We start from the raw sequence: 15,651 nt of genomic DNA on the forward strand, positions 1-15,651 counted from the left end.
ATCTTTAACTTAGACGTACAAAACGGCAGCAGGCCTTTCTAACCCATGAGCCCGTGCCACCCAAATACCTCAATTAACCTACAACCTTAGTTTTGAAGGATAAGCGGAAACCCGAACACCCTGAGAAAACCCATGCAGACACAAAGAGAATGTGGCAGATTCAAACCCGAGTCACTAGGATTGTAGTGGCATTGGACTCACTGCTACAGTAACCGTGCCACTCCAAATAGTGGGGAGACATTTGCAATTTTCCAATCCTCCAGGACCATTGTTGATTCCTGGAAGATCATTGACAAAGCCTCCACAATCTCTACTGCAACTTCTTTCAGACCCTGAGGGTGCATTCCATCTGGTCCAGGAGACCGATCCACCCTTAGACCATTCAGCTTTCTGAGCAACTTCTCCCTTGAAATAGTAGCTGCACTCACTTCCCTTCCCTAATACCCTTTGACATCTGGCACACTGCCCATGTCTTCCATAATGATGCAAAATACTCCCATCTCCCATCTTCTTGTCTCCCATTATTATTTCTCCAGCATCAGTTTCTCGTGGCCCTCTATCTACTCTCACCTTTCTTTTACTCCTTATATATTTGAAGAAGCTTCCTATGCATTTGATATTATTTGCTAGCCTTCTTTCATACTTTATATTTTCCCTCCTTATGAGTGTTTGAGTTACCATCTGCAGTTTTTAAAAAAAAAACCCACTCCTCTAATCTTCCCACTAATCTTTGCTTCCTTGTCCGTCCTCTCTTTTGTGTTCACGTTGGCTTTGATTTCCCTTGTCAGCCACAGTTGTGACATTTTTCCATATGAATATTTCCTCTCTTTGGTTCGTATTTTATCCAGCTCCTTCCCCATTTCTTGCAGAAACTCCATCCATTGCTACTCTGCCATGTTCACTACTGGAGTCTCCTTCCAATCAACCTTGACCATTTCTTCTCTCATGCCACTGCCATTCCCTTTACTCCACTGAATTACTGACACATCTGACTTTGTTTTCTCCTTGTTAAATCTCAAATTGAACTCAATCCTATTGTGATCACTGCCCGCTACTGGTTCTTTTACTTTAAGCCCCTAATTACCTCCAGCGTATTACACAACACCCAATCCAGTACAGCCGATCTCCTCATGGGCTCATCAACAAATTGCTCTAAAAAAGCCATCACTTTGGCTTTCTCTTTATTGAGATCCAGTCCCAACCTGGTTTTCCCAATCTATTTGCATGTTAAAATCCCCCATGACTATCATAACATTGCCCTTCTGACACATCTTTCCATTTGCTGTTGTAAATTGTTGTCCACCTTCCAGCTACTGTTTGAAGGACAGTATATAACTGCCAACAGTGTCTTTTTACCCTTGCCATTTCTTAACTCAACCCATGATGATTCTATATCTTCTGATCCTATGTCGCCTCTTTCTAATGATTTAATGTTCTTCCTTACTAACAGAGCCACCGTCTACGTACTTGCCTATCCTTTCAATACACTGTGCCTCCTTGGACATTAAGCTCCCAGTGACATCTATCCTTTGGCCACGACTCCGTGATGACCACAACATCCTACCTGCCAGTTGTGTGGCTATACGACAAGGTCATTCACTTTATTTCTGAGGCTGCGTGGATTTAAGTTCAAAACCGTTAGCCCTGTATTTGTTACTTTGGACTCTCTGGCTCTATTGCATTGCTACACATTCCCATGGCTGCAATTTTCCCCAAACTCCCTATCAGCTGTCCCTACATGTGTGCTGACTGCCTCTTGCTAAACCTCTTCACCTCCCTGTGAATCTAATTTAAACATCCCCACCCCCACCACAGCATTAGCAAACCACCCGGCCAGGTTGTCGGTTCCCTTCGAGTTCAGGTACACCGCCTACTTGTACAGGTCACCCCCTTCCACAAAAAAATGTTCCAATGATCCAAGAACTTGAAACCTTATCCCCTGCACCATGTCTTCAGCCACACATTTGTCTCCACAATCTTTCTGTTCTGATCTTAACCAGCTCTTGGCTCCGGGTGTACCACCTTGGAGGTCCTGCTCTTCAGCTTCTTTCGTAACACATGGAAATTAATTTAATTTAATATATATATTTTTAATTTAGCATGGCAATAGGCTCACGAGCATATGTGCTGCTCAATTGACCTACAGCCCCTGATAGATTGTGAACAGTGGGAGGAAGCTGGAGTCCCCAGGAAAAGCCCACACAGACACAGGGAGAAAGTACAAACTCCTTACAGACAGTGCGGGATTCGAACCCTAGTCCCAGTCGCAGGCACTGTAACAGTGCTGCGCTAACTATACTAACTGTGCTGCCCCAGGGCCTCAACCCCACTCTTGCATATTTCATTTGTACCAATATGTACCACAACCTCTGAATGTTCATCCTCTCCCTTAAAGAATATTCTGCACCCACTCAGAAACATCCTGCATCCGAGCACCTGGGAGGCAACACACTATCCACCCTCGAGTCTCTTTTGTTAACAGAGAATCTCCTATCTGATTCCTTGACTTTCGAGTTCCCCGTGACTATCTCTCTACCTGTTTTCACCCTTTCCTTCTGAGGCTTAGAGCCGACCATGATGCTATTGGTCTGGCTGGAGCTGCCTGGCCCAGATAGGTCATCCCGCCAGGAGTATCCAAAGGGGTGTGCTTGTTGCTGAGGGGAATGGCCACAGGGGTACCCTGCACCTGTCTGCCTATACCTTTCCCTCTCCAGGTGGTCACTCAGCTACCTTCTTCCTTCCTCCTAGGTGTGATTACATACTCCTGTAACTCCTGTCTATCATCCCCTCAGCCTCCCAAGAGATAAACCTTGCAGATGAAGTCATCAGAGAGGATGCCGTTGGCTTCCCTGACCATCCACATTCTGCAAGTTCAGCACATTCCTGCCCTGGCTTTCTTTCCCACTGTCTATTAAAGAGGAAAGAGTTCAGAAAATCTGCCCTTTCCTTGCCTCAAATCTTACACCTCAACCTCAGCCTCCATTCACCGATGCCTCTCGAACCAAATCCTCAAAGTTATGCTCCTACAGTGGGCCACTCACACACTGGCCAGTCTACTTGACCTTACCTTCCTTTTATTGACTACCGCCAAGTGGACAATGGGGAGATTTAAACGAGCACCTACTTCTTCTGGTTCTTTATAACCGCTCCTATTGTCATTCACAGACCCTCTCGCGTAGTACCTGACAATACTTGAATGAGCATCTGCCTCTCCCGTTGATTTTTAACCACTACTCCTCTCTTACACAATCCCACTCACGCATTCCTGACTCACATCCCACACATGTACTTGCAATAGGATGCAGTTCAGAGAAGGTTCACAAGGTGGATTACTAGGATGAAAGGGGATGTTATGTGAGGAACGTTTGACAGTGTAGCTCAACACTCTTTGGAAGATAGATGAATGAGAGATCATTCTATTCCAACATAACAGATTCTGAGAGGAGATAACAGAAAGATTCTGAGTGGATGTTTTCCCTTGTGGAGAAATTTTGACAGAGAGGACACTCTTTTAGAATAAATTTGCACCCATTTAAGAGGAAGTTGAGGAAGAAGGTGCAGGTGTTAGTCATCTGGAATGAAAATGGAAAATGTTAAAATGACTTGGCAAGTCATAAATTTAAATTAAAATTTTAAATTTAGACATACAGCACGGTAACAGGCAATTTCAGCCTATGAGTCCATGCCACCCAATTTACACCCAATTAACCTACACCCCTGGTATTTTTCGAATGGCTGGAGGAAACTGGAACCCCTAGAGGAAAACACATGCAGACATGGGCAGAACGTACAAACTCCTTACAGACAGTGCAGGATTCGAAGCCTGGTCCCAGTCGCTGGAGCTGTAAAGGCGTGGCGCATAGAGAGAAATTGCCAATCAATATTTCAGATTAGGATCCTTTATTGCAATGCACTGTGATCACAGTTTGAAGGGTTGACTGGTCATTTCTATCCGTGGATGTTGCTGACCCACTGAGTCCCTCAAGTTCCTCGTTGGTTTGGTCATAGATTCCAGAATTTGCAGTTCCTGCATTTCTCAATGTTTTGGGTCGGGGTCCTTCTTTGGAACTGTGAAACAGAAGCCTCTTTCAGGTGGCCAGAATACCCCAATTTCAAGCCATATATTCTACCCAAATGCGGGTGTAGGGAGGCCACCTGAAAGAGCCTGACATGGCTCAGAGGAGTACTCACCAACGAGGAGGGAATAATCTCCGCATCTGAGCAGTCTTCCCGAGGCACCTGTATGCAGCCACCCGAAAGCGGCTGCTAGGGGGCGGGCTGATGACAACCAGCCGGCAACCCAAATTCCCGCTGCCTGACAGTCCCCCTCCCCCATTGCCCCTGCCCTGACATCCCCGTGCTGGCCACACCCGCCCCAATGTCCCGCGCTGACAGGAGCTGGAGTGTGCTCGGAGGGGCTGTCACTTGAAAGGGCTGTATCCGCTTCTGCAGAGGCATTCTTGGCAGAGAATGCACGTGAAAGCGGCTAGAGAAAAACAGTTAAATTTTAGCAGCAGTGTAGTTGGAGGGGAGGTAGTGAATGGCTAGAAAAGAGGGAGTGTCTTTGATAGCATCAGACAAGAGGCTGATTATCTGTGTCGCGTGTTGAGAGGATACAAGGTGCCCCAGCCTCAGAACCACTGACACCGACAAAGAAGCATCATCTGATCCTGACTAAACAGGAAAACAGAAAAAGGGCAGAGCCAAAATGATGACAGGAATAGCCAGTTCGGATGCAGATAGAAAGAGGAAGCTCTCTAAAGGATTTCATATTAAGTCCTGAAAGATCCCATGTGCTGAAAGAAGATGGTGAGGAGCTTAATGTTCCATTGGTCCTCACTGTAATAAAGCAGAAAGCCACAGGGTTGAAGATGAGAGTGAGAATGGAATGGGATGATGAATTATTTAAAAAAAATTAATTTAGAGACATAGCATGGTAACAGGCCCTTCCAACCTATAGACCAGTCACGCACAAATACTTCAATAAATCTGCAAACCCCGCACGTTTTTGGAGGGCGGGGAGGAAACCGAAGCACCTTGGAAGAAACGCCCAAACTCCTTACAGATGCAGTGAGTTGGAAAGTGGCAGGCAACCTGAAGCTGAGGGTCACTCCCTGGAATGTGGGTGCTCAACTGTAGGGCGCTACCAGTAACTACAAAGAGGCTAAGGGAATGATAGGCTTTAATATACAGAAGAACCTTGCTGGCCTGGATCCAGGTATAGGAATGGAGGGAAGGGGGAGGTGGCTGGACCTTTATGGCCCCAGGACCACGGGGGAGGAGTCATAGGGTATGAATCATCAGTGGGCGGGCCAACTCCATTTATACAGTAGTCCACAATAACTATCTACAATGGAGGAAACATATCACCACATCAACAAAGCGAATGCCGAATTTAGTTTGGTTATATTCAGTGCAGGGAAGGCAAGAGCTGAGGGGAAACCTCTTCTCTGAGAGTCGTGCATGATTGCATGATTGAATTTCTAATGGGTTTTTGGTCATTGGGGGAAGATGTGGGAACAGACTGGAATGTGGATTTGAGGCCATTCAGAGAGCTATCCCTCCCCCATCAATACTCACCATTTTTCTCATCTGGCCACCCAGCCATATCTACCTATGACCTCTTGCCTGCCTGTTGGCCTGTGCTCCTCTCCTTGCTCCTTCTTCCCTCCTCCCCCCACCTATTTATTCAGCCACCTGCCTGCTTTCTGCTCATACCTTGAAGGAGGGCTCAGCCCCGAAACATTGGTTATATCCCTTTGCTTCCTACAGTTGCTGCGTGGCCTGCTGAGTTTCTCTAGAACTTTTGTGGATTGCACTACGGTCACAGCATTTGCCGACTTTCCTGTTTAACACTATACTGTATTTGAGCTGGTCATGTGTAATTGAGTATCATTGAAGTGTTGAAGAAAGCTAATTCAGCAACTTTGCAATTATATATAATTATGTTTTGAAACACTGTCATTTTCTGACTTGATTTACATAATATAACCATTCGGACATCAGCTCTGAGATGTGTGATGCAATATTCAAATTATCTGTAAGGTTTTGGCTGTCTGGTTGTGGCATGCACTCAGGTGGTCCTGGGAATCTCTAGTGGTCAGAGCAACACTCTTACAGAACAAGCGATGGGACCGGGGTTCAAATTCTGTGCTGTCTATAGGAGTTTGTATGTTCTCCTCATGTCTGGGAGCTCTGGTTTCCTCCCACCCTTCAAACCATACTGGGGGTTATAGGTCAACTGAGTGTAATTGGGCGCGATGGGCTTATGGACTGAAAGGGCCAGCTACCGTGCTGCATGTCTAAAATTACATTTAATCTAAAAAGATATTATGATGGACTTGGTATGAGTTGGATATCTGAAATCTGCAATTAACTGGTCCATTTTCTCCTCCAGGTAGTTCTCCACTAAGTTATTCAGCATCATCTCATTCTGACCAATCAACACGTCTCCCAGCCAAAGAAGGTGAGTCCTATTCTTTTATTCCACTCTTTTTATATGTGATTTCAACACGTATCTGATCTTCATTTTTGATTTTAAGGCCAACTATGTAGCAATCTTGCCTCTGTTCACGTATCCATTCTGCAACGTGATTTTCCAACTCCTGCCAATGAGTGATTCCTTTTCTCAATGAACATTGCCTTTTTGGTATTTTTCTTAAAGTCTCTTCTTTCTTCCTCCAATCTCTTACCCACTTCTCATGCCCATCAAATTTTCTTGCAGCTGCGCAGTTGGCTTTCTTGGCTATTTCTATCACTTTTAACTTAAAGCTCGCTTCATATTTTCGTCACGTGCTGTGTTGTGTCGATGGTCCCTCCATGATAGCAATCACCTCCAGCCAACATGCAGCAGATCCATCTGCGCGATTTATTGGCGGCGGGGGGAGGGGGGTGTCGATGTATACACCAGTCAACGGCCCACCTCAGCCATCATGATCTTTTGGTGTCGACTTATACACTGGTCAACAACTCAGGCATCCAGAAAATTCGGGTTGACAGATATGCTGGATATACCATAAAACCTTTCAAATGAGGCGGAAAAACTGAGGTTGACTTATACACCGGTCAACTTATATGCTGAAATATATGGTAATCTTCAGATGAGTTATTTCCTTCAGGTGTGCCCTTTACACTTAAATTTGGCATTGAGTTCTTATTTAGCAAAAAATGCCTGGACATAGACACAATTGAACTGTTAACAGACTGGGATTACTGGGTAAGCAGGTTACTGGAAAGAGAATTCTGACCAAAAATGTTCTTTCTGGATTTCTGGAGTAATTTCTGGATCAATAAAACTTGGTCATCTTTAGTATGATTCCAACATCTAGACTTATTCTGTGTATAAAACACCTGGATTCATTTACCACCATTTACTCCCAGATAATATCTATTTTACAGGTTAGTCACCAAATGGCTTGATTAGATTATTGCCGGTATATTTTATTAACAAAACACCTGCACATTTTGCTCTGATTCTAGTTGTACCTGGAATAATTTACACTGCTCCCGAGTTAGACTTGCCAAGACACCGTACATTATAGGCTAAGGAGGAGGAAATGTATAAGCTACCTATACCTGCTCTGTAAATGTGTAAACTTTTATCAAATTTGGATTGCACCTGACCTGAAATTTTCTATTGATTTATATTAAAAAAAAATGCATGCAACTTTCTCTTCATATTTTTCGGACCATTTAATGTTTTATTAATAATATGATCCTGTTACGTGACAAAGCTTTTAAAATTGCATTTTCTTAAACATGCTTCACATGGCTGCAAATTGTAGTGTGGTGGAATTTTCCTGTTTCCAAAGGGGAATTTGAAGAAGCAGCTTCTCTGAACACTTGACTTTGTTCTCATTGAGTGTAGATTTATTTTCCCAAGGAAATAGAGTAGATGTAGAAAAGGTTGTTTTCTGTGGTGGGAGAGTCAAGGACAAGACGACACAACTGCAGGTTTGAAGGGCGTCCTCTTAGAAGAGAGATGCGTAAGAATTTCTTCAGCCAGAGGTCAGTAGATCTGTGGAATATGTTGCCACTGTCAGTTGTGGAGGCCAGGTCATTGAGTGTATTGAAGGCAGAGATTGATAGGTTCTTGATTAGCCAGGGCATCAAAGGTTGAGAGGAGAAGGCCAGGTAGTGGGGCTCAGTGGAGAAATGGATCAGCTTATGATTAAATGACTCAATGGGCTGAATGGCATATTTCTGCTCCTATGTCTTACAGTCTTATGAAAACATCCCCCAGAAATCAGTTTCATGGGCAGGCTTGGGTTCTTTCTTGGGCAGGGAACACTGATACAGAGGCAGACCAAGAAAGAGATCGAGAAAAGTGTGCCCTTTGATCAGATGCAGGATCATGTTCATGGGTGAAGGACGTAATGCACAAAAGTATGCAGAAACTCAACAGCTCACATGGCATCCATAGGAAGTAAAAGGACCATCAAAGTCATGCAACCTGATCTTTCATGGGGAATCGCATAGATGCTGTAAGACTGGCGGAGATTCTCCCAACACTGGAACTGAGCACTTGCTGCTTTTTGTTTAACTTCATGAGTGCTTGATTGCAGGGATGGTTAAGTCCGATTGCTTGGAGACCACTCATTGATTGTGCAGTGGGGGGGGATGGGGGGGGGGGGAAGAGAGAGGATAGATTCAATGGCAGATATGTTGAGGCAAGTTCTGAATGGAGAGTGGTAAACAGATGATCTCAGAGACCTGCATCCTCCAACACCTTGCACACAGGTAGCTTTGAGAAGGTACTTAGTTCATCCTTTTAACTGCAAGGCTTCAGTTAAGCCAACGAGCTAAGATTAAACCTGGTAAGGAGATGAAATATGAGCATGATGTTGCATGAAATGATTTAAGTAAGCAAGCTATCTGCTGGCAATGAATTGCACATGCTAGCGAGGCGTAGTCACGTGCACATTTTGACTAAGCGGAGAATTTGACAGTATGTTCGGATCCCTGTGCAATCAATTTTAGATGTTGAAATGCCCTGTATTTTCATTGAATTTTACTTTCTTAACACTAATCAGTTGTTATATTTGAGGATTGTTTACATTTGTGCATTCTCAGTTCAATATTTACATGGGGGGGGGGGGCTTCTTCGATCGGAGAGGGGTGGCTGTGTGGATTGAGCTTCCGGGAGAAGTAGTGGCGGCAGGGTCCATTTTGCCATTTAAGGAAAAATTGGATAGGTACATGGATGGGAGGGGAATGGAGGATTAGGGGCAGGGTGCAGGTAGGTGGGACTAGAGGAGTTTACTTGATTCGGTGCGGACTAGGTGGGCCGAGGTGGCCTTTTTCCATGCTGTGATTGTTATATGGTTAATTCTGTATTATTTTTGAAGTTGGATGAAAACGTTACATGAGCTTGTAGTGTGGTCAGTGTTTTGAAAGAAGCACTGAGTTCACATGTTGACTTTCATTTTGGTGACATGACCAGAAATTCTGAGGTAAAGCAGTCTCTATGGTAATTGCACCAAAAGAACTGCAGTAACTCTGCTCCTGGTCAGAAACTCTTGCATAATCCCTGTAGAAATTCTCAGGCACGGTTTCAAATACATTCTGGAAGGACTGGGTAAAAATGTTTTGGATGTGAGGGACCTAAGGTGAAACAGATGGAAGGGTTTCAAAAGTATGGCGTAGAATATAAATTGAATGGTGTCTGAGAAGGAGCAGCAACTCATCATAGTTTTGTTCAAGGGCTTATTGGAAAATATAATAGCATATAAAACCCAAAGGATTCTGTCAAAACAGAATAGCCTTGCACACTCAAAAAAGCTGTCTTTCATGTGCTTCACCTGTTTTCATTTTTGAATGTGTTTAATTGCATTGCAGACAAAATGAAATGTCATGTAATTCAATTTCAAGGCACTTATGCCCACAATAGAAAGCTTCCACTGAGAAAGTGAATCAATGGATTAGTATGACAGGACAGCTGACCATTCAACTTACCACCGGTGCTGGTGCTTCTGGAGATTAATCAAGATGGTTCCATTTCTCAGTTCTTCTTCATTTAAAAAAAAATCCTATAGCTATTTTGAAATCTACCGAACGACCATGCCAAATAACGTTGCCCAAATCCTAATCACTTACAGCATGGAATAATTTCTTTTATTGGTTGTTTTATGCAAATAATGGTGTGATGCCGTTAGCGTAGCCATAGCACAGCACCAGTGACTCAGGTTTGAATCTGGCACTGCCTACAAGGAGTGTGTACATTCTCCCTGTGACCTGCGTGTGTTTTCTCTGGGTACTCCAGTTCCCTCCCACCCTCCAAAGTGTACAGGGTTGGAAGGATAATTGTGCAGTTGGGGTTTCATGGGCTGGAAGGGCCTTCTTAAAATTATTTTTAAAATATTTAATTCATCTGGTGTCGGGCTTTTGGAAACAATTTCTCCTTCATTTATCTGAACTCTTCACTGTTTTAAACACCCTCATTAAATTTAGGATTTGCTTTCTCTACCTCAAGCGGCAAAATATGTGGCAAAAATAAATGACACTCTCTGATTACATTTCTTCAGGCAGCAGTAGCAGAAAGCCAAGACTAATGGCTGAAGTTTATTGGCAATTACATTTGAGATACTGTATTAGGAGATGACTCAGGCCAATGGATATGGGTGAGCATCAGACAGGAGGAACACTGGCATCAGAAGCAGAGAGCATCGACCCGCTGTGGCTGTAGCTAGTCCAGACAGGGAGGCACCGAGGCTTCCATCCTGCACCGCTTCCATCATATTTTGGACCAGGGATTTGGGAATCTCAAGAGTGTGAATGATATCAGCTTGCCTGCTAAATATCGTCAGTGTTGGAGTGATAGCCGGGGAGGGGTTTGGCAAATCTTTCACTCAGAAGATAGTCTGTATCTGGAATGAGTTGGCAGAGGAAACTGCGGAAGTGGGTTATATTCTGCTGTTGAAAAGACATTTGGGCCAGATGTCTGGCAAGGAAAGGATTTAGAAAGTCAAAGTGAAAATCTAAGTGGAGATTTATTGTCAGAGTACCAACGTAAAGCTGGGAAAACTCACCAGTTCTAACAGTATAGTTTACATGGCAAAGATAAAGATAAATAACTAATGTTTCGGGTGTGAGCCCTTCATCAAGGTATGAACAAAATGGAGGCAGGTGCCCCAACAAAATGATGTGGGGGAGGAGCAAGTTCCCACAGGCAGGAGATGGCGGATAAGGGAGGGAGGGCACACCAACAAACAGAAGGAGGAGGGATAGCTCTGTTAATGGAGAGGGAAGGGGGTGGAGAGCTGGAGGAGCGAGGACAGAGGGATTTTAATTTATTTAATTTAGACATTCTCCACTGTAACAGGCCAATTTGGCCCTATGAGTCCGTGCCACCCAATTCACACCCTATTAACCTACACCCCGGTACATTTTGAATGATGGGAGGAAACCAGAGCCCTTGGAGAAAACCCATGCAGACACAGGGAGAATGTACAAACTCCTTACAGGATTGCACTCGGGTCTGATCCCGAATGCTGGTGCAGTAAAGGAACCCCTACACCCACCGTGCCACCCTTAGGGATAGGATAAAGAGGGAGAATGGGGTCGATGTTAATGCGATCCAGTTGAATCTCTTCTGATTTCCTGGTGGTCTTGGTTTGGCAGTGCATGAGGTCATGGAGAGTCATACCAGTGTGAAAGTGGGCACTGGGACATCCCTGTCATTAAGGTGGACAGAGTGAAGATGCTTAGTGAAGCAATCTCCTAGTCTGCATCCAGTCTCTCCGATGTAGGGAAGCCCGGATGGAACAGATGACTCCTGCGGATTCTCAAGTGTAGTGTTGCTTCACTTGGAAGGACCGTTTGGGGGTCTGAACAGTGGTGAAGGAGGAGGTGTGGGTGGCAGTGTAGCACTTTCTGCAGGGGAAGGTACCAAGGGGGTGATTAATGGGAAGGGACGAGGGAGTCATGGAGGGAATGGCCCCTATGGAAGGCAGAGAGAAAGAGAAAGAAAGATGAGTCTGGTGGTGGGATTGTGTTGTAGGTGACAGAATCTCCGGAGGATAATTGCGGAGGGCAGCATGGTTAGTGTAGCAGTTAACACAATGTTATTACAGTGCCAGCTACTCAGGCTCGAATCCGACGCTGTCTGTACATTGTCCGTGTCTGCGTGGGTTTCCTCCGGGTGCTCCAGTTTCCTCCCACCCTCCAAAACCTATAAGGGTTTTAGGTTAATTGGGGGTATTTGAGCACCATAGGTTCATGGGCCGGAAGAGCCTGTCACTATGCTGTATATCTAAATTAAAATAATGTGTTGGGTGCAGTGGTTGGTGGGATGGTAGATGAGGACAAAGGGAATCCTGTTACTGAGGCATCTCAGAATCAGGATTTATTGTCATGTCAAGTCATTAAATTGTTTTGCGGCAGCATCACAGAGCAAACATTCATATTATGAACCATTTTATAACATTACGATAAAAAAAAACAGGGCATGAAAAGTAAGGCAGTGTCTTTAATTCATTGATCATTCAGGAATCTGATTGCAGTGGTGAAGAAGCTGTCCCTGTGCTGCTGAGTGCCCATCTTTAGGGTCCTGTACCTCCTTCCTGATGGTAGCAAAGTGAAGAGGACATGGCCTGGGTTTGTGGGGGTCTTTGAGGATAGAGTCTGATTTTTTTAAGACACAGCCTCATGTAATGTTAGATGTCCTCAATGAAGTCTGGTGCCTGTGATGTCACAGGCTGTTAACAACCCTCTGGAGTTTTTTCTTGACCTGAGAGTTGGCTCTACCATACCAGGCAGTGATACAACTAGCCAGAATGCTCTCCACGGTACACCTGTAGACGTTTTCATGAGTTTTCATTGTGACAGGGTATATAGATAAGTTTTTTGGAGAAAATTTGGGAAAGGTTTGTTAGAGTAGGTTACATACAAACACTTTAAAACAGATCTTATTTAAAATACTGGAGCTCTGCCCCATGCTAGACATATTGGTGCCTCAAGGCTTTTGCAAGAGCTTTGAAGAGTGCTCAAGAGACTTCACTAATGGATAGTTGTTTACAGAAAGCAACAGATGAAAGATCTTGCTGGAGCCACAGATGTCTGGAAGAGAACTTGTTATTCTAGCAGGGTCATGTGGTTTTGCAAGCAGAGAGAGTCAAACAAGCTTTCTCTCAGAGAGAGAGAGAGAGAGAGAGAGAGAGAGAGAGAGAGAGAGAGAGAGAGAGAGGGAGGGAGAGATATCACTTGTACAGTATCACATCCAGCAATAGTAGCTGGGACTGGAACAGGACAAGCTGACAAGCTTGTGGAAAGCCCATTTGAAAGATGGCCTGGTCAAAGCCCTTGTGGTTCATGCGAGAGGAAAGAACTGACTGTCTAATGTTTCACTTGGAATAAGGGAAACAAAAGGAACTCTGTGGTGACCTGAAATAAAGAGGTTTTCATCTGGAGAACCCTGAAGGGGCAAATTTTGTCAGCAAGACACTAGAGTGGCTGATGGAAGTCCATCAGTTATGGATGTGCTGGAACAACAAATTTCTCTCTGAAAACCGACATGAACATTCCTGAGTGGTAAACATTTACCTTTCAAGCACCAAAGCCTGGTGAACTTTATAAATGTTCACAGTATAAGAATTGCCTGCAACCAGTGAACTTGGAAGAATGAGAAGTGAGATTGGACTGTGAATGAAAGAACTTTTCTGAACTTGCACACACATCACATACATGTGCGCTTAGAATTAGAAGGGGGTTAAGTTGGGTTAGTTAAGTCAATAGTGATAAGTTAAAGAGTGATTCTGTTTTCTGTTTAAAGATAATTAAAAGCAATTTTTGTTTAAGTAACCATTTGTCTTGCTGCTGGGTTTTGGGGTCCTCTGGGCTCACAACATCGGTGACATACCGAATCTCATCAGATACCTCACAAAGTCTAGCCACTGGCGAGCCTTCTTCGTGATTGCATGAACATGGGAGTAGAGGGGCCAAGACAGGTGAGCGGGAAAAGGAGGAGATGAAGGTAAGGGCTGAGCTGATGCTGGTTGAGAGGAAACTACATTTTTTAGAAGTAGTAGGATATCTCAGTTGATCTAGGCTGGATGACCCCATCTTGGGAGCAGATATGACAGAGACAGCGGAATTGAGAGAAAGAAATAGAATCTTTTCAGGGGACTGGTTGTGAAGAAATGTAGGTGACATAGTGTGGGAGTTGGTAGGTTTGTATAAAAACATCTGTAGAAAGCTTGTCTCCTGGATGGGGACAGAGAGATCAGGAAAGGGAAGGAGTCACCAGAGATGGACCAAGTGAATTTGAGATCAGACTGAAAGCTAGCAGTAAAGTGAATAAAGTTGATGAGCTCATCATAGGTCCATGTAGCCATCATTGTAGTGGAGGAAGAGTCGAGGTGCCTTGTCTGTGTAGGCTTGCTTTGTGGATTGCTCCACAAAGCCAACAAAAAGACAGATGCAGCTGGGACCTTTGCGGGGACCCATGGCTGCTCCTTTGATTTGGAGAAAGTGCAATGAGTCAAGGGAGATGTTACTGAGGGTGAGAAGAAGTTGGGAGAGGGTGGTGATGGAAGGGAGACTAGTTAGGTCTCTTGTCAAGAAAGAAACAAAGGGCGTTGAGACCTTCTGTATGGGGGATGGAGGTGTAAAAGGATTGGACATTCACAGTGAAAATGAGGCGGTCAAATTCAGGAATTGGAAGTCATTGAGGAGATGGAGGGCAAGTGAGGTATCGTGAATATGGCTAGGGAGGGACTGGAGAAAAAATGGAGTCAAGATAGGATGATACCAGTTTAGTGGGCTGGAGAATGCAGAAAAAATGGGTCTACCCGAATGATTGGGTTTGTGTATCATGGGTTGGAGGTAGGACCTGGCAGTTTGGGGATGGGAAACAATGAGGTTGGAGGGAATGGGAGGGAGATGACCAGAAGTAATTATGTTAGAGATAATACTTTAGGTGCTTGCTTGAAATTCATGGGTAGGGTCATGATGAAGGGATAAGTAGGAGGAGGTGATTGAGAGCTGCCATCTGGCCTTGGCAAGGTAGAGGTCAGTGCACCAGGTGACAACAGCACCATCCTTGTCTGTGAAGTTGATAGAGAGGCTAGGATGGTTGTAGACAGTGGAGGGCAGAGGGTCCAGAGGGGTTGAGATTGGAATAAGAGAGGGAAGTGATAAAGTTGATTCAGTTTTGTCTCAGTGGCAATTGGAAATAAGAGATCCAGAGTGGGCACCTGGCCAGGACAAGGTGTCCAGAGGAGGGAGAAGGCTTAAAGAAGGAAGAGGTATCTTCAGTGGGGTGGGGTGGGGGGGAATGGAAAATCCTGGTTGTGGAAGTGGGCATGGTGGTGGAAGAGTTTGGCATCATGGCAAACACAGAACTCATTAAAGTGTAGGCCAAGGGGGACAAAGGTAAGGCCTCAAATGAGGACAGCATTCCATCTCTGAGAGAGGAAAGCCAGAGGGGATGCTGAAAACCAAGCAGGGGTCAGAGTGGGTGGGTGGAGGGGAGGAGAGATGGGGGGGGGGGTGGAAAATACCTGGATGTGGCTTTCTCTACCTTGGAGAGACTGGATGCGGACTGGGAGATCACTTTGCTGAGCACCTTTGCTCTGTCCATATCAATGATAGGAATCTCCCAATGGCCAACCATTTCAATTCTGCTCTCCACTCCCACCATGGCATGTCTGTCCA

At 44.7% G+C, this 15,651-nt stretch overlaps 1 protein-coding gene across 10 annotated transcripts in view; it reads left to right on the forward strand.

The window, feature by feature from the left end:
* fli1 (Fli-1 proto-oncogene, ETS transcription factor) overlaps positions 1 to 15,651 on the forward strand; it is an 87,971-nt gene that overhangs the window by 30,395 nt on the left and 41,925 nt on the right. For 8 of the 10 annotated variants that reach the window (XM_069894405.1, XM_069894406.1, XM_069894407.1 and 5 more), the window contains 2 exons: positions 1,451 to 1,591; positions 6,398 to 6,466. In XM_069894405.1, the coding sequence (XP_069750506.1) occupies positions 1,451 to 1,591; positions 6,398 to 6,466 (210 nt within the window). The remainder of the gene's footprint in view (positions 1 to 1,450; positions 1,592 to 6,397; positions 6,467 to 15,651) is intronic. The other 2 variants (XM_069894409.1, XM_069894413.1) reach the window with 1 other exon arrangement.

Source organism: Narcine bancroftii, chromosome 8, assembly GCF_036971445.1.
Source record: "Narcine bancroftii isolate sNarBan1 chromosome 8, sNarBan1.hap1, whole genome shotgun sequence".
NCBI classification, from domain to species: Eukaryota; Metazoa; Chordata; class Chondrichthyes; order Torpediniformes; family Narcinidae; genus Narcine; species Narcine bancroftii.